This window comes from Benincasa hispida, chromosome 9 (assembly GCF_027475165.1).
Source record: "Benincasa hispida cultivar pf3 chromosome 9, pf3_genome.v1.1, whole genome shotgun sequence".
In the NCBI taxonomy this organism is placed as follows: domain Eukaryota; kingdom Viridiplantae; phylum Streptophyta; class Magnoliopsida; order Cucurbitales; family Cucurbitaceae; genus Benincasa; species Benincasa hispida.
The window spans coordinates 44471961-44493364 of NC_143486.1; the positions used below are offsets into that span (position 1 = coordinate 44471961).

The 21404-nt window shown below is 34.3% G+C and overlaps 2 protein-coding genes across 2 annotated transcripts; both read right to left on the reverse strand.

Annotated features, from left to right (window-relative positions):
- Nucleotides 1-201: 201 nt before the first annotated feature.
- Nucleotides 202-4290, reverse strand: LOC120086969 (NAD(P)-binding Rossmann-fold superfamily protein). Its single transcript, XM_039043798.2, has 10 exons — nucleotides 4153-4290; nucleotides 3963-4024; nucleotides 2882-3001; nucleotides 2673-2772; nucleotides 1898-1978; nucleotides 1742-1791; nucleotides 1495-1645; nucleotides 1357-1413; nucleotides 587-708; nucleotides 202-502 (listed from the first exon to the last, which is right to left on the reverse strand). Exons 1-10 carry the CDS (start codon nucleotides 4219-4221, stop codon nucleotides 292-294), a joined length of 1023 nt encoding a protein of 340 aa, XP_038899726.1. The 5' UTR covers nucleotides 4222-4290; the 3' UTR covers nucleotides 202-291.
- Nucleotides 4291-11054: 6764 nt separating this feature from the next.
- Nucleotides 11055-19396, reverse strand: RH39. The gene is made up of 9 exons (XM_039042376.2): nucleotides 18652-19396; nucleotides 17542-17637; nucleotides 17268-17456; nucleotides 16978-17118; nucleotides 15825-15965; nucleotides 13570-13712; nucleotides 12803-12932; nucleotides 12634-12682; nucleotides 11055-11765 (listed from the first exon to the last, which is right to left on the reverse strand). The coding sequence occupies exons 1-9, from the start codon at nucleotides 19171-19173 to the stop codon at nucleotides 11293-11295; spliced, it is 1884 nt and encodes a 627-aa protein (XP_038898304.2). The 5' UTR covers nucleotides 19174-19396; the 3' UTR covers nucleotides 11055-11292.
- Between the last annotated feature and the right edge of the window lie 2008 nt (nucleotides 19397-21404).

Sequence of the window (21404 nt, forward strand, 5' to 3'; positions counted from 1 at the left end):
CAAACTAAACGCCATATGAATAGTAGCTGTTTTGACAACTGGACCGAAAGTCTCTCCACAATCCACGCCCACTAATTGAGATTTATTGTCAAGGTAATGAGATGACCTATATTTTGTTGTATGTGGTTGATATAATCCTTATTGCTTCACTTGATGAGTTACGTCGATCAACTATATCCCTTCTTAGCTCTGAGATACATATTTGATAAAGTACATATATTCTAACAAGCAATATCCTTTCAGTTATCCCAACAATTACAAGTTCCAAAGATGAGTCGACACTCATCTGGATTATTGAGCCAAACCAGACAAAGATCGAAGATGATCATATATAGAGCCAATTGCTGTATGAGAAGACTTTGTAGCAGCAAAAGCTAAATGCTTTGGCGCTTCACTTCTATCAAAGTAGAATGCTCCAGGTACCAACTTCTCTTTTGGCTGTAAAGCCAACCAAATAAGTGTATCGGCCCCTTCCTCGCTCGTTCTTAGCTTCCCCGAGAGCCTGAAATGATCAAACGACGAACCGATAATCGAAAACTATTCGAAGTCTGTTTTGAAGAACAAAGATTTTGCTTGCTATCCTTACGATTTAGAGAAACTTGGTAAAGATTTAGTCACTCCAGGTGTTTCGGCCCAACCGGGGTGCATCGAGTAGAATCCAATACCTTTGTTAGAGTACATCTCTGCCCATTTCTCTGTTAAAGCCACCTGAAAAGGAAGCTCCACTCACCTTAAGCTATCTCACAACACAATGCATCAAAGGCTAAATCAAGCAATCTTAACAGTATCAAGCGAGGTTAAACTACTCCTCTATCCATGGCACTTTGTTGGGTTATTTATCTAAGGCATTTGGCTTCTGTTTTGCTTGGCCTAGGTTATGCAACAAGATGAAAAGGAAATCCTTCTTCACCCACCCTTTCGCAAGAAGAGATTTGTGGTGAGCCGAAGTGTGTGCAGTTATGTGGGGTCTTTGGAGTGAGAAGAACAATAAAATCTTTAGAGGATTTGAAATGATTTCAATTGATGTTTGGTCCTTTGTGAAGTTATTAAATATCCTATAGGTCTTATGTTTCTCTTCAAGCTTTGGTGGCGACACTTTTTTGTAACTATCCTTTGGGTCTTATTTTACTCGACCAGAAGCCCTTATTTATAGTATATGGCTCTCTTTTTGTGGGTTTAATTTTTTTTTAATCATTTATGCTATGTATTCTTACTTTTTTTTGGAAGTTTGGTTATTCCTATAAAAAGATATAAAAATTTTAACATTTGTGAGTGAAACCAAAAACAATGCATTCTAACAGCATACAGTGATCTTGCATAGTGATTTTAGAACACAATATATGGAGCATTACTAACCTGAACTCGTTTGTTAAATGCATACTGTTTGACCCCATCAAATTCGTCTTCACTAAACTACAATAAAATAAATAAAAGATCCAGTAAGAATCGGGTCTGCAAATTCAGAAGGCAGAGAAGTTAAGAAAAGCAGCCCACCTGCAGATCATTGGTTAAAGGAACTGAATACATTCCACCAGAAGAAACTGTGATGACCTTTCCATCAGGTGCAGCTTTCTCCAGCAATGGCAACATTGATTCAGTCATTGCATAAGTGCCTAAAACATTCACAGCAAAGTTCAATTCGAACCTGGAATTCAGAAATTATTAAGAATTTTTGGCAACTCAAAAAGGTTTCAGATAGAGAGAAGAGCCTAGTGAAGCAGATAAATAAAGGAGATCCTACCCTTCAGACGTCGTAACTCGGTTTTTCTCAATCAACCCAGCATTGTTAACCTATATAAAGTTAGTAAATGATAATGATTTGGCAGGCATAATGCAAAAATAAAACATACAATTTTTAAAACATAAAAGGCAAATGTTACAAAGACAGATTCATTACCAAAACATGGACTGGGACATTCTTTGAAATAAACTTTGTGGAAAATGACTTGATGTCACGGATTGAGGAAAGATCACAGACCTGCAAACTAAAGAAAAGTTATTAAATAACAAGAAAGCTAAACTTGTAATATATTCTTTTAAAACCAGAACCAAACTTGATAATAGAATTAGTAATTGCTTCACTGCTTCTAGTTATCCCACAGTTAAATTGAGACAAACCTACTATCCTTATCAATTAAACTATCCCAAAATATTGTTAAATATAGCTTAACCAAAAAGGTCTGCCACAAATATCATCTACAAGAAAAGAGTTACAAAAAGGTTGAGGAGACCACCACAAGTTGGAAAAATGTAGGACCCCTAGTTATGAAAATAGTAAGATTATTAGTGGAATATTAGTATGGTTATTAGAAGGGACATATTAGTGAATAGGTAGTAAATTTGTCAGAACTTTTAGTTATAAATAGAGAAATTGGGTTGGGAGCAAGGTGTAAAGATTTATGTGGTATTTCCTTTTGGGGAATTTCGGAGAGACTAGTCCTCACAAAATGTTAGGTTATCTGGTTACTTTTCTTATAATATTACAGCATATTTCCATATATTTCCATACTTGAGTATTCCTGAGTTTTCTACGTTGTTCTTGAGTGTTCTTGTTAGGAGGTATCCTAACAAAAAAAACGATACTAAGGACACCTAGAGGTGAGCATGATTCCAATTTTGAAATAGGCATTACTATAGAAACCAGATTCTGTTGTGAATAGTGGTTGGAAAACCTCCAAATGAACATTTTGGTTTCCTGTTTTAGACTTTATCTCAGAAAGAGCAGCTTCTCCTCTTTCCTTGTTGCGGCATACCATGTAGACAGTAGCTCCACTGCAACAACAGCAGAAATTTCATGATTCCACAATTAATCACTATTATTTTTACATAAGTTTTGTTCCTTGTTGACTCAACCAATATAACAGAAAAAAGAGATCAATACCGTGATGCTAAACCCTCTGCAGTTGCATATCCAATCCCAGAATTCGCCCCAGTAACAATGCAATTTTTCCCTTCAATGTTCGTTTGCATGTCCTCTGGTTTGAACTTCTTAGAATGTTCACTATAGCCATAAAACAGTCACCAGTTAATCACATTAACAAAGTTAAAAACATATGTATAAAGTCATTGTTAGTGGTTTGACATCACAAGAACCTATAATAATCGGTGCAACTATGAATGAATGACTGGATATGCTTTGACCTCAAACATTTTGGGTTAGTGGAGTTAAACAGAATGAAACTATTCAGCAAGACAAGAAAACACATTCAAGTCTAAACTCCAAAAAAAAAAAAAACTGTTAAAATAAATGAGGGTTTCTAAATAAGGTACAAGTAAAATTGTATAAGAATCCAGCCCTGAATTTCTTCAAGAAATTAAACATCTAAGGAACGTGTAATCAGCAGACGAACCACCATAAACAAAGTGAAATGATCAAGGTTTTTGACAAAAGTTGTTTCTAAAAGAAATGCTCCTTGGCTAAGCACTTTGTACTATATCTACATCAAGTCAAAATCCTCCTATCCTTTGATTTCGAAATGAAACTCACCAGGGTAGTTTCCAAATTACCATTCGAGTCCAAACATGACCCAATCAAACAACTTCCATTGAAAACTCAAGGTTAAATTACAAATTTGATCTCCATAGTTTGGAGAAAGCAAGAAAATGAAAACAGTATAGAAATCGATACAGAGATTTATGTGGTTCATTAGTAATATGTTAGCTACGTCCATGGGCAGAGGAAAGGGTTAGAGGGTTTATATATAGATTATACCGTACCCTTCTAAATTCTCGGGCCAAAATAAAAAATAACATAAATGTTTATACAACTTAGGTTTGATCATTCAAAGCCCAAGATAACAAATTCAAGGTATTGCAATATGGAATATGAGATTTTATCAAACTATAGAGACTAAATTCTAACTTTTAAAACCGCAGGGTCTAAACTCTAATTTTCTACAAATTATAGGAACCAAATTTGAAATTTAACCAAAAATTAGACAAAAAAGTGTGAAAAATGTTACATGAATGCAGATTTGGTGAAGTTGAGGTAGCCATAGACCCCAAAAGCTGAGAATCTCCATGCCTGCAAGCAACAACGGGAATAGGGTAAGAGTTCAAAATACAAAATTCGATCACAGAATCAAAGATTTGGGCGTTGTAACCAAAGAAAACCCAGAGTACAAGAAATGATTTGAGAAAAAGAGTAATTGCCTTGAGAAGAAACATTGCGAGTGCTCCAATGGAGATGTGGATTCGAACCTGAAGAGCTGCAGGTTCCATATGAATAGGGGAATTTAACTATTGGTAAGATGCATTGTAGACCCCGAAACCGTTGGAAGTTGGAAGGAGTGAACAAGAATTTGCCACGTTTTCTTCTTTTGCATCATATTCCATTTCGTTTCTTCTCTCTTTAATCCCATGGTGAAAAGTACTTGTACCACGGTTCACGGTAGCAATAGAAAAGGTTAAACTATCATTTTCGTTCTTATATTTTATTTAATTTTAGTCTTTTATATTTTTCAATAAATTTTAATTTTAGTTCTTTAAAGTTAATTTTTATCGAAAATTATTAAATAATAATAATAATTTGTATGTAAAGAAGTATCCTCCATGAATATGTTTTCAAAGTTTGGAGTAAAAATGTTAATAGATAACAAAAAATAATAATAATAATCAACAATAAACTAGCATTGGGACTAAATTTAAATGACTAAAATTTGACAATTGAAAGTATAAGGACCAACGTTTAACAAACTTCAAAATATAGAAATCAAAATAGTGTTTTAAACTAAGAAGATTATTTTCGTACTACCTTCATTCATTACTTGTTACAAAATAGAATCTAAAAGAGTTTTCTACATAAAATATCTTAAAATGAGGGCTATATGTATTACATTAATATCTTAAACATTCCTTTTTTTTTTATAAAAAAAAAAGTCTATTGGGTTTTGTTTTTCCACTAATGTCAGTAATTATTTACAATATGTTCTTTTGAAAGAAAAAAAAAATTGAAAATAGGGAAGACAATATTCTCCACGAGGTCGGGTCCCCGACCAATCGGGGCGAGGAATCTCCGATTTGACTGGATCAAGGTCAAACCAGGGATTTAAATGGAGTCTCCAATCGAAGAGGGGAGGAGATAGAAAGGGGATCCCCGCCCCTAATTTCTTTAATTAATAGTTTATATATATAAACTACTAAACAATAGCTTTGAACTATTGCTTTAGTTTTTTTTTTTTCTGATTTTAATTTTCTAATATAATAAACTTAATTTTTAATAAATTTATAATAAAAAGTATTAAAATATTTTTTAATTATTAACTTAAATATATGTAACAATAATATTAATTTTTTATATAAAATTTACAATGTAAATACTAAATTTAATTAATTTTAAATAATAAAATAATAAAATAAAAGGTAGAGATTTTTCCCACAAGGACTTGAGTCCCCAAACGGGGATTCCCCGACTCCCAAAAATGGGGAATGGGGCAGGAACGAGGATGGGGAGTGCATTCCCGCCCCGCTCCGGCCTCATTATTTCTAATTGAAAGTCTTCCACTTCCCATTTCTTCCTCCTCCTTCTCTTTTCTCCATCTCGACGATGTGAGTTGCAAGGAGGAGAAGGACGATGTGGGACGAATCAACGGTTGGAGATAAGAGATGGATATCTTGAGGCAAATCGACGACGCAGGACAAGGTGATCCAACGTGGGATAAATCGACGACGTGGGGTTTTGGATGATGATGGTTGACAGGATGGGGTGGCTTATATTGTACTATCATGTCATATGGATATGGTTATATCGAAACTACTTTGTTTTTTTCGATATATGTTGTGACATATATATATATAATTCTCAATTAATGTCACCGATTCAAATTCAACTTAAAACCACGTGATTTTTAAATAAACAAAGTTATCTACCACAGTATATAAATTACAACTGAACTTAATTTTCAATATATATTAGTGCCACTAAAATCACTCCCAAGGTGACACGAAGTACCACTTAAATCTAGATTGTGAACTCTTAGAGACGTGAGAGCTAGAAATAACGTATCGTATATGTTATTAATCTCTCACTGAAGTTTTCTAATAACTCTATCATATAGAAGTTATTAAACTGCCACTGAAGTATTCTATTTTGGGTAGATTTATATTTAGGTTCTTTTCGGCTAATAAAACAACCATAAGCCTATGTGGTTTATCCAAATATAACTCTTATAATTGGATTTTAACCTACGATGTCTAAGTGATAAACCATTTTATTACCTTACATCACTCACATATGCTCATAAAACCGGTTACCAACGCTCAATAATTCGGCCATAATCCCCAGGTAGGAGGTGTTCTGTAAACCATCAACTTAAAAACCCCCAGCCTTAGACGGGATTATATACCGATTGAGTTTGTAACCTTAGTTTTATAAGTTTTTAACAATTAAAACAGGTGGTCAAACTACGTGAGCATGCAGCTGTTGTTTATGGATTTTAAATGTCTAACCCAATTTTATAACAATTTATAAAACTTTAGACATGCTAAACATCCACGACATACATGAGGCATTCAAATTTAATATAACATTTATATTAAATACAAGAAACCCTAACATGCATACTATATATTATAACAATTATAACATACTTTCAATGCATGTTACATGCTTCCTATGGTGGGATTTTAAATCTAAATGGCATACTATATGCACATACAACACTTATTTAATTATAACATACATCAAATGCATAAAGAATTAAACACAGACTGATATGATTTTAGTTTTGGTAAAAACAAGCAAACAAAACCTAATTATTACAAAACAGCTTCCAGACCGCTCTTGGGCCGCTCGAACCGCTCCAAAATGAACTCAAGTAGCTTGAATCGGACCCAAACCATCTAAACCGAACCAACCATGTATGAACCGAACCAGACAAGAACCATTCAAAGCTGAACCGAACCAGACCATAAGAGAACCGGTCGAACCGGTAGCCCTTGCACATATTCAACATCTCGTTAAGTCTCATCGTTTAGCAATGACAACCATCGTCTAGCATTTTGTCAAATCGTTTAGTAAATGCTTGGTCGTTTAGCGCGCAAAAAGGTAAACGATCGTTTAATGCCATCACATAGCATTCAACGCATCGGCCAGCTGCTGCGCAAAGGTATGCGATCGCGTAATGTTATTGCATAGCAACTCAACACATTGCTTAGCTCCCGCATAGAGGTAAACGATCGCTTAGTGTTATCGCATAGCAACTCGACGCATCGTTTAGCTCCCGATCAAAGATAAACGATCGAAGTAAGCGATTGCTCAAGGCTATCGTATAGCTCTTCATCACTATCGCTTAGTTCTATCGTATAGAACCAAACGATCGCTTAACACAATCGTCTAGCGCTACATGTCATCGTTCAGTATTCGCGTGTAGCTAAACGATCGCTTAGCTCCATCGTATAGAACATCATCGTGTCGTTCAACATCGTAGGTAAGCGATTTGTTTAGTTCCATCGCATAGAAACTTCAACGCATCGCTTAGCACTTCGTCTATACGATCGCTTAGCTCCACATCTAAATGATCGCTCAGCACTATCGCATAGCACTTCATCACATCGCTTAGAGCGCATCGTTGCTAAATGATCGCATAGTAAATTCAACGTAACGTTTAGTTCCCATGCCAAAGCTAAACGATCGTTTAATGTTATCGTATAGCAAATTGAACGCATCGTTTAGCTCCCGCAAGTACACGATCGTCTAGCATTCAACATCACAACGACCAGCATCCATTGCTATACGATCGTTTAGCTTTTCTTCACATCGTATAGCGTCTTGAGGTATACGATTGTTTAGCAACTGGAACCACAGTGACGATAAGAACAAAGGCTGATTTTTCTGGAACTGTAGCTCGGCCTCTTCGATTTACAGCTTAATTTCTACTCTAATGACTTCAAAAAAGTTACAAACTCTTGGGAACACATTAAAGCTCATCAAGCAAGAGCCAATTATAAATTTAAATGAGAAATTAAAGAGAATTAAACAGCCAAAACTCAGAAAACCATATCAGTGCATCAGTTTCATATTTCTCATATAAAACACCCACCAAACCAAAATTAAACCGAATTGAATGCTTATTTGATACTCTGATACCAATTGTTAGATTGTATCAACAACAGTGGAAGAACAAGGATCATCTAATTATTCAAATTCACTAATTTTGGCATAATATAAAGCATGCTTCTGCAGGAAAAATGGGTTTCAAGACATACCTCTTGTAGAACTTCTTCAAAGCTCCATCTTCAGCTGCTATCTTCTCCATATCTTGTTGTAGACCACCTCAAGATCTTTCCCACTATTCTCTTGGTGCTCTAGATTGAGTTGTGGGACTCAAAACAAGCTTGAATCAGGGGATGAAAAAGAAAAGCTCACTACAGCAACCTATGTTGAAGAACCTTTCTTCAAACTAAATTTTCTCTCAAAATTCTGTGGATTGCATGCTCGATTTTCACTCCAATCTTCTCATTATATTGCAGGTCAACATGCAAAGAGAAGAGCTGCATGAGTTGCAGCTCATGCTTGGAGAAGACAAGGCAAATGTATTGCTATATGTGTGAGCTAGTTCAAAGATGGATAATGGAAAAATCCATTTTTTCAATTTTTGTTTTTGTTTTCTTTTTCTTTTTCAATTTTATCTAAAAATCAAATTTTGATTTAAAAACTATTTGATTTTAAAAATGAAAAATTAATTAATTTCATAAATTAATTATTAAATAAAACTTAATTAATTTAATATCAAATATTAAATTAATTTTAACACATATCCATCTTTATATATTTAAATATATAAATTCTCCTATCTCGTTTAATTCTAAAATTAAACATATAATTATATCTCATATAATTACTAATTCTCTTAATTCTAATTTGAACGTTTCAAATTAACTTATCACGCTATTCTAGAGCTAGTCCGTTATGAGCTAGTAAGGGGCGGACCTACAGATCATGGGCTCCAACGATCCAAGATTAATTGGCTAAACTCATTAGACCAAATTAATCTCCATTCGTTAACTAATGGGTCACTCCACTAAAGCCCATAGTTGCACTCCCCTGTAGATCAGCAAGTCGACCCTTCACAGGTTGTTCGTAATAACGGCTGGGTCAAATATCTGTTTTACCCCCGAGATTACGTCTTATTCCTCAAGTCCCTACTGATCCTCTAATAAACAACTGGTTTGTGATCCAATCACCAAACCAAACTCTCTCAGCCCAGTGAGAGGGTGAGACCCCTTGTTCAAAACCTGGATTCAGTACTTGAGAAAACAACATTTCTCCTATCCCTAAATCGGGTAGGCGTGAACTCCATCTTGCACCCTATGTCCCCAGCTATCTATCCGGTCTTACCCCTGGATTCAGTACCCAACCTCATTCATGTACCATAGATCATGTTGACTATTTACTCGAACCCAATCCACTCTTATGTCTCCACATAAAATTTCAAGTACTCATACAATAGTCATGGGTCTTAGTTTATTGGATTTAGACTTTCATACAATTTATGAGATCAATAATAAGTATATTGATAATAAAAAATGTTTATCATTTTACAAACTGCGAGTTTTTAGGATATAAAACCCAACAACATGTGCATGGGGGAGAGAGAATAATATATATATATATATATATATATATATATAAACCAACGTAGGTGAGGGCTAAATTGTAATTAGCCATATTAATGAAAATAGAACGATCAATAGATCTTTTTTGTAAAAAAAATGAAATGATCAAAACATTAACATAATATAGGCCTATTTTTAAGGCCTTTTATGTAGAAATCCCAAATTTTAAACTTTGAGAGGCCATAACTATGAGCTTCGTTGACCAAATTAGATTATTTTTTGTTTTTTGATTTCATGTATGGGCTATTTGGGACTCTGAGATGATATAGAATATCTAGAGTTATGATATCTTGAGAGTTCTGATGTCTGTATTTGGAGTGCATAGTTGTATTGTCTGAGTTCATATGTCTATATTTAGGTGTGCAGAGTTGTTTTTGTCTGAATTCATATGTTTGTGTTTGGGTGTGCAGAATTCATATGCTAGTACTATCTGGTTCAGTTTTTTGTACTATAAAATAATTTGCCTGTATGAACATTTTTTTTTAACCTTATAATACAATTATTGTATCAATTTAGTTTTTTATATTCAATCGTCTTTTAAATAATTTTTTATTATTGTTGTTTTAAAAAAACTTAGTCAAAATTTAAGATTAATCATAAATAGTCAACGAAATACCAACATTTAAAAATACGAAATTTAATTTTAAGCCAGGGATGGACGTACCAATTTTTTTTTTCTAAAATTTTTTTTCCACTTTTTAATACTAAATATATATAAAGAAATAAAAACGTAAATGGGTCTTGAGGACACTGGAATAATTGATATACTAAGCAAATAAAATTGAAAATTTAAATGACATAATTTATAAATAATAAATTATTAATATACTCTATTACAGGACACTGGAGAAAAAAACGATGTATGTAAATTGAAGGTAAAAAATGAATGCATGAAACTAGATTGAAATACCATGGTTTCTTAATAAAATGGATATAGTGAAAAAAAAACTCAAGAAAATAATAAAGAAATAAAGAGTAAATGGGTCATAAGAAGGGAGGAGAGAGTAACGATCGGGTATGAAAAGAGAGGGGTGGAGAAACTGAGAGAATTGTTTCATGAGGGTTATTGTGCACATGTTGAAGGAAGTGAAAAAGAGAGATGATATATCAGTGAACCAAACGATGATATAGAGGCTATGTGATCTCTCCACAAAGGATATTGAGCCCCCAAATAAGCCCATAACTTTTTGAGATATGCATGCTGAAAGATAACTTATTTAACAATTTAAACTAAAAAAAGAACATTTTGACCCCAAATTTGAATTATACAATGTGTGGGATGGATAGAGGAGAGAGATTGAGAATTAGGAGAAGACAAAGGTGAAAAACAGTGTAAGATATAGGTGAGAGAGAGAGAAAAATGCTGTTGAAGAGAGAATTGGAATGAGAGGGGAGAGGAAGAAGACAAAAAAAGATGGAGATAAGAGAGGAAAGAGAAATTTTCCAAGTATTTGACGTTTTTGTAATCCAAGGGTTTTGAAGTTTTGGTTTAGCAACATGTACACTTGAACAACAAAATTTCATTTCCAAGGAAATTGATTGATGAAAAAGAAACTTGGGAAAATTGGAACTTTTATACTCATCACGGCATTTCCCATTGAAGAACTAAAACAATAAAAAGTTACCAAAAAAGTTTATATAACTATATTGATTTCTGATCTTAAAACCTGACTTCACTTAACTGGATACTGATCGTCTCTTATCAGACTGGTTGCTTCGGCCTCTAAATCCAACTACATTTAGTTTCTGACTGGTCGATTTGATGGCACTCCCGGGCCGCCTTCTGCTAGCCACATGCTTCTTCGACTCGGAAGATGGTTTTCTTTGGATGTTCCTGGACGATTTGGACTTAGAAACTGGAACACCAGGCTTCTGAGTCCTTGGTGTAGATGATGCTTTTCCAGATTCACCTTTTGAATGGACACTTGAAGATTTTAATGCTGATGTTGATGATTTAGCTCTACTTCTCTCACTTGAAGCCTTGACCAATTTTGCATTTTTTGTTTTCTGCTCCATTATACGATCCCGTGCAATGTCTCTCCGCACGTTATCTGCAGTGAGAGATTCCAAGCTCTCATTTTTCCGGATTGCTTCCTCTATGCGAGTGGCCAAAATATCGTCCTTTTTAGCAACCAGGCTTGTCACTTTTCCTACACCAACAGATGTACAAAATAAGGATCAGCAACTAAGTTCAGGTGGCTGATACATCAGAAAGAAACGGAAAGGAAACAATAAAAGGGAATTTCATTTCAATCTCTCTGCAAGTCCACAAAGAAACAGAATGGCATGCACACGCACAAAAGTTTTTTTCTTTTTTCTTCTTTAAAAAAAGAAAGGGTATTGCCTGCTTAATACAACACAAAAAGTATGGAATAATGGTTAAATTACAAGTTTAAAATTTTGAAGTTTATGTCTATTTGGTCCTAAACTTTTAAAAGTGTTCAATGGCCTCTAAATTTTTACTTTTACGTCTAATATATCTGTGAATTTTAAAAAATTCAAAAAATTTAAAGACAATTATACACAAACCTCAAAGTTTTGGGACTACATTTATGATTTAAACGAGAAAAAATTTATCTTATTGTGTCAAGCGGTCAATTTTACCTAATATTTCCAATTTATGAAATTCAACCTCAACATGTGTAATGGGTGAAGTTTATACCTTCAATTAATTTGGTTACTTTTTTTAAGGATAAGACAATTAATTAATTGCTCAATCTCTCTCTCTAACTTCCTCAATGTTTTATAATTTGCCCCTTCCTCAATTAATTAATTAATTTAGACTAATGGCTATAAGAATTATTATAGTTGGATGAGGATACTTATTTTCTGTAGGTCAGTTCTTCTAGTCACACTTGATACTTTATAGTTCGATTTAGATATTCTGTTATCGTATTTTGGCACATTTTTACTGATTTCTGTTAGATTCATGTACTTTCCTCCCAAGTTACCAAATAAAATATATGTGAAATACCAGAGTTACAAAACATCAAGTACATCAAAGAGCAAGCAATAAACCTTTTGCACCCATGCGAGCTGTTCTTCCAGTGCGATGAAGGTAGTCGATCTAAAAGGCAAAACAAAATATCATTTATAAGCTAATGATGTAAGAAAATAAAAAGTGCAGCCACGGAAAGAAGTGGTGAAAATAAATAAGCCAAATTGTCCAAAAGATAATAACTCTTACAGAATTCGAAGGGAAATCAAACATGATGACATGATCAACATCCAAGTCCAGTCCCCTAGCAGCCAAGTCTGTGCAGACTAATGTAGGACAGTCACCATCATCACTCTTGAACTTCTTGAGATTCTCGACCCTGATTTTCAGAAGACATGTCCAAATCATAGGTCATAACATTTGTGCTGAAGTCCTACGATGAATATGGTCTAAAAAAATCTTCTTTGGCTCTTTTTTCCTACTTCCAGTTCAGAGTTCTAATTTAATTCGTCTGAAAAGAATTACAGAAAACAAATACGAAATGTAACCCACCGTAGAATTAGACATAGACAACATCCATATGGTCATTCGTCTTATAGAATAAAACAATAAAAGGGGAAAATCTAGCTGCAGCTTTATATCTGTTGCTTCTTGATGATTGTAGATAAAAATATAAATATGTATATGAAAATCTGAATGTGAATTAATAAGAACCAACAATCTTCTTGTATCTAGTTATTGTTTGCTGTTTTTTCCATGTACGTCACTACAGCTTCTGTGTAATTTTTCATTTCAGCAATGAAAATGTATGTTTTCTTCTCTCTCTCTCTTTTTTTTTTTTTTTTTATATGTATATATAAAATTAAAATTAGTAATTAAAAAAAAAAAAAAAAAACCAATCCAGTACACTAAATGCAGGCCAAATCGAACAACATCGAGAAACAGCTAGAAACTATTGTCACCAAGTAGAGTATATTGGTAAGATTGCAATGGAGTTCATGGTGGAAATTCCTTACCTCTTCTGTGCAGGCACCTCTCCGTGGTAATTGACTGTAGAAATTTGATTTTCACCAAGAAAATGATCCACAGCACGGCTGGAATTTAAAGTGTTACAGAACACCATTACCCTATTTCCTTTTGCCAAACTGGGTTCAAGAACCTGCATCCTCACGAAATAACAAATATGATGGCCAATAGACAAAGCAATAATCCAAGAAAATGATGTGATGCTTCAAGACTTCCAACTGTTTTTCATGCATTTTGTTAGCAAGGATTTAGCTGGTTGATTATTTCTTTCGTTATTGCTTTGTTTATCAGCCATCTGTCTCGCCCCATTTGGTAACCATACAATTTTTAGTTTTTAATTTTTCAAAATTTTCAAATTCATGAAAAAAAAAAGTGAGTTTTCAAAATTGACATGTATTTTGAAAACATTATGATATAGTAGATGATAAAACAAAAGAAACTTATAAGTGCAAGTAGTGTTTATAACTTTAATTTTCAAAAACTAAAAATTAAAAACGGCACCGTTTGGTAGGTATTTTGTTTTTAGTTTTTGTTTTTTAAAATTAAGCCTATAGACACTACTTTCACCTCCAAATTTCTTCGTTTGTTGTCTACATTTTACTAATGGTTTAAGAAACCAAGCCAAAATTTGAAAACAAAAAAGTAGCTTTTAAAAAGTTGTTTTTGTTTTTGGAATTTGCCCATGAAGTCAACCATTGTACTTAAGAAAGATGCAAATCATTGTAAGAAATGGGGAGAAAATAGGCTTAATATTCAAAAACCAAAAACAAAAAATGAAATAGTTACCAAACAGAGCCTATACAATAAGTCTTATGTGTACCATAGTAGGCTTGAATTACTAATCCTAACTTGGAGCCTGATTGGAATGGGTTTCCAAGTGCTTAAAATTACTTGTTTTGCACTCAAGAACACTTTTTAAAGCATTTTAAATGTCATTTGAAACATGCCTTTGTTGCCTAAAGGTCAAATATGTTGAGCAAATGGAAAACTGTCTAAAAGAACAAGGAGCTAGAGGAATCTGAGAATACCGCCTCTGAAATTAAAAGACAATTGGCAACGCAAAAATAGTTGAGAATCAATCTTATTCAGATTACTTCTTAGAAACTCTGATGAAGTAATTACTTGAGGTGAAATCAGTGAAATTCTACATATGTGAAATAGGAAAGATGAATCTCATGGATGCACAAGATCAGTTCCAGACGTTAAATTTCAGAACCTTCCAGTTGGGAGGTTGAAAACTTCATGGTCATGGTCATGGCATGGCTTGGCGGTTACTTTTACAGAGACTTTATAGAATTGTTTAACAACCAAGGTCCACTTTGTAGTTCTAATCTCAATAAAGTTTGAGTATTTTAGTTTTTAGCTATACCAATACCCATTTCTTGTTCCCTTTCTTTTCCTTTACATCTCATATCCACTGTTAACGCTTGAACGCTTCTTCCTCTTCTCCATAGTTTTGTAATCTACAGCAAGTATCTTTTCTTTTGCTCAATTGTCAGAAGGGTTAAGGATGGCAATTTGACGAGAAAGATCTAAAATTGAATGTTGTGGTCCAAAACTTTCTTCCAAAACAATCATGCATTTTGAAAGATCTTGTAAAGGGAGGCAGTGTTATATTTGACCGCGAGTTCGTGGGAAAAACAGCTTGTATTCTGGATTTCTTGCTACCATTTTACGATAAAGGTCCCCTTTTTCTTCCATCCAATCAAGTAATGCAATTCTCTTTTGAAATTATCTAAAGATTCCCTATTCCATGAGTTCGTGCTAACCTTGAAGGCATTTAGTTTCATCATAAAGGAGTGACCAAGCCCAACCATAAGCAACCATGGGGGTAGGAAGTGGTCAGTAGCGATTCTTTCCAACTTCTCTACTTTAGCCTCGTAAAACAATCCAATTAACCCCTTGTCTAGGCAAAAGGGGCATGATCACTAGACAACAGACTCACCTTCATCCAGCTTAGCACTGGCTGTCTATTTGGTGCTCCACTTCAAGGATGCAACTAAACACAAGGGTTATGCTCATTATAGAACTTAACTCCAAACTTTATAAACCAGGAATCTAGCAATAAGGGTACAAATTTCTTTATTTCTTAAGCTGGTCGTGAAGAGGGCATAGTGCATAAACCAACAACAAAATCATGAACTTCATGGACATAAGGATATTATGGTCTAAGAATCCAAGTCAATATTAATCAGGATGTCCATAACCAACTGAAGTACCCAAGAAATAAATGCAATAGTCAGACCTGCAATAAAGCTTCCAGCTTGTTTTCAGAACCTGAAAGTTTGATGAAATCATGACGAGCAGATGCAATCTTTTTATGCAAAGATGATGTACGTAAATGCACAATGCCTTGAAACTCCTCATCAATCAGCTTTTGAACTGCCTGCAGCAATGGCCAGACCGTATTAGCGGGAGAATTTTAATAACCAAAATGTATAAAGAAATAAGAAATGCTGAAATTGTGAATCAAATTGAACGACTATAGACTAGAAAACGAAACTGATTCTGCATATCGAACATGTTGTCAAAAGGATTCAAAGAACATTTAACACCCTTCTACCAAAACAATTAAAAAAGAAAGGTTCCATCAGGTTCAGCATGCCTACCTTGGGATTTTCTAACATCCAAATTATCTATCCATACAGATTCGAAGAACACTATGATATTAGATATTAACAGGGAAAGAAAATACTTCTATCACATTGAAATTGAAATCATTCAATTCACGCCTAAACTGGACACACCTCCAACACGTGTCTGACACGCCAGCTTGCGTGTCCATTATTTTATTTTATTATTATTTTCTTTTCTCTTTCTGGCACGTCAAGACGTGCCAACGACATGCCAACGACACTCCATATGCAAAAAATAATAATAATAAATAAATAAATAATGAAACAAGACCCACTATTAACTGTGAAGCCCAACTTTTTCAAAATTCTAGAGTTTTTACTAACACACTTCACCCTCAAGAACTAAACCCACAACCTTTCTCAAAAAAATAAAAAAAACCCACTATGCCACCCGATTCTTCTTTCTAACTTCATCGACAACGGTAGCTTCAACTTCAAGACCCACAACCGCCAACAACTTATGCGACTTCTCTTACTGTTTTTTTTTTCTTTTCTCATTTCTGTTTTCTTTTTCCTTCCATTTTTATCTTTCCTTTTCTTTCCATTTCTGTTTTTCTTACTTTTCGTTAACTACATCATATATGTGTGCATGTTTCCATTATACACACATATATTTATTTTTTGTAAAAAAATAAATAAATAAATAACGTGTCCCTAATGTGTGGTGTCCTACTTTTTTGTAAATTGACGCGTCGACGTATTGGTATTGTGCCATATTCGTGTCGTGTGTCAGTGTCTGTGCTTCTTAGCAACTAACTATACCTTTGTCATTGTTGCAGTGACCAATATAGTTTGAAATCCTTGGTCGTCATGTGATGAGGCACGATGCTTTAATGGGCCAATGAACTTGCGAATGTCAGGTCCAAATCCATGATCAAACATGGTGTCTGCCTCATCCAGCACCTACTAAAATGACATCACAGTCACGATGGCATAGTATATATTCCAAAGAAAAATTATAAAAGTAAAGCATCATGTAGATTGGACAAATCAGGGAACTTAAATAATTTTGGACTGAATGCAACATCAAAACCATAATATTAGGTCCGCACCAAGTATTTGATGTCACCATACACCATGTTGCCTGCCTCAATATGTTGAAGAACTCTCCCAGGAGTCCCCACCACCATGTCTATTGGATTACTTAATGAGTCCTCTTGTGGCCTTAGCCGACCACCACCACTTACCATGGTAGACCTGAATCGTGCATGATGACTGATAGATTTCGACACACGAAATACCTATTGCAATCATTTGATGTTAACAGGATACTATAAAAAATTATATAGCAAAAAATATAATAAAACCAAGTCGACCTAAAGCTACCTGTTCAGATAGTTCCCTTGTGGGACACAGCACAACAGCCCGAGGACGCCTAGGCCTCATTAACTTACCAAACAATTCTTCATCTCGCCTCAGCAACTACAGACCAACAAATTAGAAATTGCAAATATTACTTAATTAGTTAACTGAGATGCCATAAAATAAGTAAATAACACACAGCAATCAATATATAAACTTTCTCATCTATAGGTTACACTCCAATATCAACATCGTATACACAGAGTAAAAGAAAAAGATCAAACCAATTTGCATCAAAGATGGAATCAGGCAATCCATAGAATAATGTAACAAACAGAAAGAGATAGTTACTAGAAAAAAATTCTTTAAATGCAGAACAATGTATAATGACAACACAAAGCAAATATCAAAACCAGTCTACAAATATTGGAAGATAATTTAGTCTACAACAAATTTAAGGAACCTGAAAAGCACTCAAGAGGTACTTTCTTAGGCTTAGGATTTGGTTGGTTTTGTTATTAATTTGTGTTCGTTGATGCTTTTCTTTAACTGGAGCAAAAAAAATAAAAAAAAATAGCCTTAGGGAGATCAAAGTTGACCCAAGGCTTGATGAGAGGGTAAAAGAGGCTGAAAAAGGCGTCCAAGGAGCGTTGAGGAGCTTGGTGACACTAGGCTCGATGCTCTAAACCCTCAGGCATAAAACAGGGTAGAGCCAGGGCGCTACAAGAAATTCGTCAACATCGTGGCATTGCGGCGCGTTGAAGGAAAAAACACATCGCAGCACAATGCAAATTAAGTAACTTCCCATGTGCATAGAACGAAGTTGATACCTTAAAGCATTTTTAGCCTAAGTAATTTCTCAAATCAACTGTTTTATTGCTTTTGTAGTTTAGAGACAATTCACCATCAACAATCTGGTTCCTAAATAAAATTAGAATAATTTTCTGATAGCTAAAATAAGTCTATTTGGCCGTTTATTTAGTTATTACTCAATGTGTGCGCTGGTGCATATCAAGTTTTTGGCATATCAATATAAAAATGCGTCAAAGAACACATTTTAGCTAAATAAAGCACTTTTTGAGTGCAGGAAACCCACAGCAAAAAGTACTGTTGAATTAGAAAAACTAGAAGTACCTGAACAAGGGGTAGCAAGTAAGCCAGAGTTTTACCGGAGCCAGTATGAGAACCCAAAATCACACTCTTTTCTTCCAAAACAGCTGGGATTCCAATGCACTGAATTTCAGTCGGAACCTCAATGCCCATCTCCCTCACAGCCCCCATCACCTCCTCATTTAGACCCAACTCTTCAAAACGTTCAACCAACTTCTTCTTCTTCTTTTCTGACTTCTTCATTTCATCTTCCGCCCTTCCCACAGACTTTGGCATAGTTTTAGAAGCAGATTCTTTGAGATGCCTAGTCCTCAGCCTCTCAAGCAGTTGAGAGTGCTTCAAGGGTTCAATCACCTGGGCCGTTTCCACGGATTCTGTGGAGGTCGTGGCGGTGGTAGCAGAGCAAAGAGGCCTAAACCCTGAGAAATTTCTGAAGGGTTTCGGTATTTTGAGAAGTGAGAGACATTTAGGAGGTGAAAGACGAGAACTGATCAAGAGGTTTGTGGAGATTGAAAGCGAGAGGAGAGCCCTTCCTGTGCCTCCCATGGCGTTTTCAATTCTCAACTGCAATTGGTGTAAGAAGAAGTTTCGCCTTGATTTTAAGACTAGGCAAACGGAATGGTAGAGATGAAATATGGCGCAGAAAGGGAGGTTTTACACAGCCTCTGCCTCATTGCTCTCCCATCTTCAAAGCTTCACGGTAAGACACTGCTAACTAAAACCCCTGATATTTTGGATTTTGTTTATTTATTTATTTGTTTCTGATATAGGTTCAAAAACTAATATACTACTGGGTATTTTGATTATCGTCCGAAGTACTTGGGCCTCGATAGAAAATGACATTTTTAGGATTGACTAGATAAATGGTGCATAATAAAGAATGACAAAAGATGTTTGCTATTGTAAAGATGACAAGAAGTTTAGTATGAAATCAAATTTATTAAATGATTAAACTACTCCAATTATAAATGAGTATTTAAATTTGAGATTTTTGAACTGATGACCCAAATTTGATTACACTAATGCATAATGACTTGAATTTTGAAAACAATGAAAAATAATCTTCTATTTATATCATAACGTGAAATTACCGATTTGTATTAGGATTCCTAACATGATTTCAAAGTTCATCACGATTTTTTTTTATAAATCTCTATGTTGCCCATTCGTGATTGCATATGTTGGGGTCAGATCGAAAAATCGAGCCAATCGACCGAACTAAAGTTGGTCGATCGAAGAAGGAGAGGGATCGGTTGGTCTCAGTTTGGGAAAATTCCAAATCGACAAAGTTTAAAAAAAAAATTAAAGAATAAAACCAACTGACCGACTTTGACTCCTCTACGGTCAAGGTCAGTAGGCTGGTTTGAACATTTACTAAACCAACCATAGTCGATTCAGTGGTTGTTTGGTTGGAAAACCAACTCCGACCGACCGATGCTCACCCCTGCCTTAACTCACCCATCGTGAAATTGTAATGGACTCCAGTTGCGATTTCAAGTCAAATCATGATTTTTAAAATGGACATACTTAGCACGTTAAAGAACAACATAAACCCAAGTAGTTTTATTAAGAGATGACATATAGAGCATGTTAAGGAACAACATAAACTCGAAAGACTTTGTTCATTACCTCTAACTCCCTTGTTCATTAATTCTAGTAGTTTATAGAGTTTGGTTACATGTTGCTCTATTGTGACCCACATTGCCACACTTTGCGAATGGACAGTGTGATAGAATGCAGAAGCATGCAACAAAAGCAATCATAATCAATAAGTACTCTAATTACATTTAATTTGAGTTCTAAAAAACATGCAAAACAGATTTTCAAACAAGAGGATTTCAAGAATCATATACCTTTGAAGAATCCTCCAAAATCCAGCTGCTATTTTTATTTAACAATTGCATGCAAGCACTTGACATTCAGCTCAATGCCACTTCAAGATTGCACTCCATTTTATGGCTAGGTGCTGAATTAGAAATTAATCTAACAAATCATCTAAAAATTGTGGATAATTCCACTAAGTTCAATTTTCAATTTAAAATTAATTCAATTTTCAATTAAATTGAATTTAAAAAATAATTTCCAAAATTGTAATTTATTAATTTGAAATTGAATTAATTTCAACTAGTTAAATAATAATTTAATATCAAATATTAAATTAATTCAACACCTAATTTATACATGAATCCTATTCATAAATATTTAAATCAATATTTAAATAGTTTACACTTTCCAATTTCATTTAATTTTGATAAATTAAACGTTTAATTATATCGAATATAATTATACAAACCCTAATTTGAAATTGAAACAATTCAAATTCAAACCCTAATTTACAATTTGAACACTTTAAATTGAAACCCTAAATTCAATTTGAACATTTCAAATTAAAATTCAATTTGAACACTTCAAATTGAAATCATTTCAAATTCACTCAATTTACTAATTCAAGGTGTTCATGTTTTACGAGCTAGTAGATGGAGCTTATGGACCTATAAATCATGAGCTCCAACGATTTGAGATTAATTGGCTAAAACTCTTTAGACGGAATTAATCAATATTTGTTAACTACCGAGTCACACCACTATAGCTCGATAGTTGCACTTTTCTCACTATAGATATATTTGTGTCCACTTGATTTAACCATAATCAATAAAATCGACCCTTCACAAGTTGTTCGTAATAATGACTGGGTCAAATGTTGTTTTACCCCCGAAATTACGTCTTACTCCTTAAGTTCCACTGATACTCTAATGAGCAATTGGTTTATGATCCAA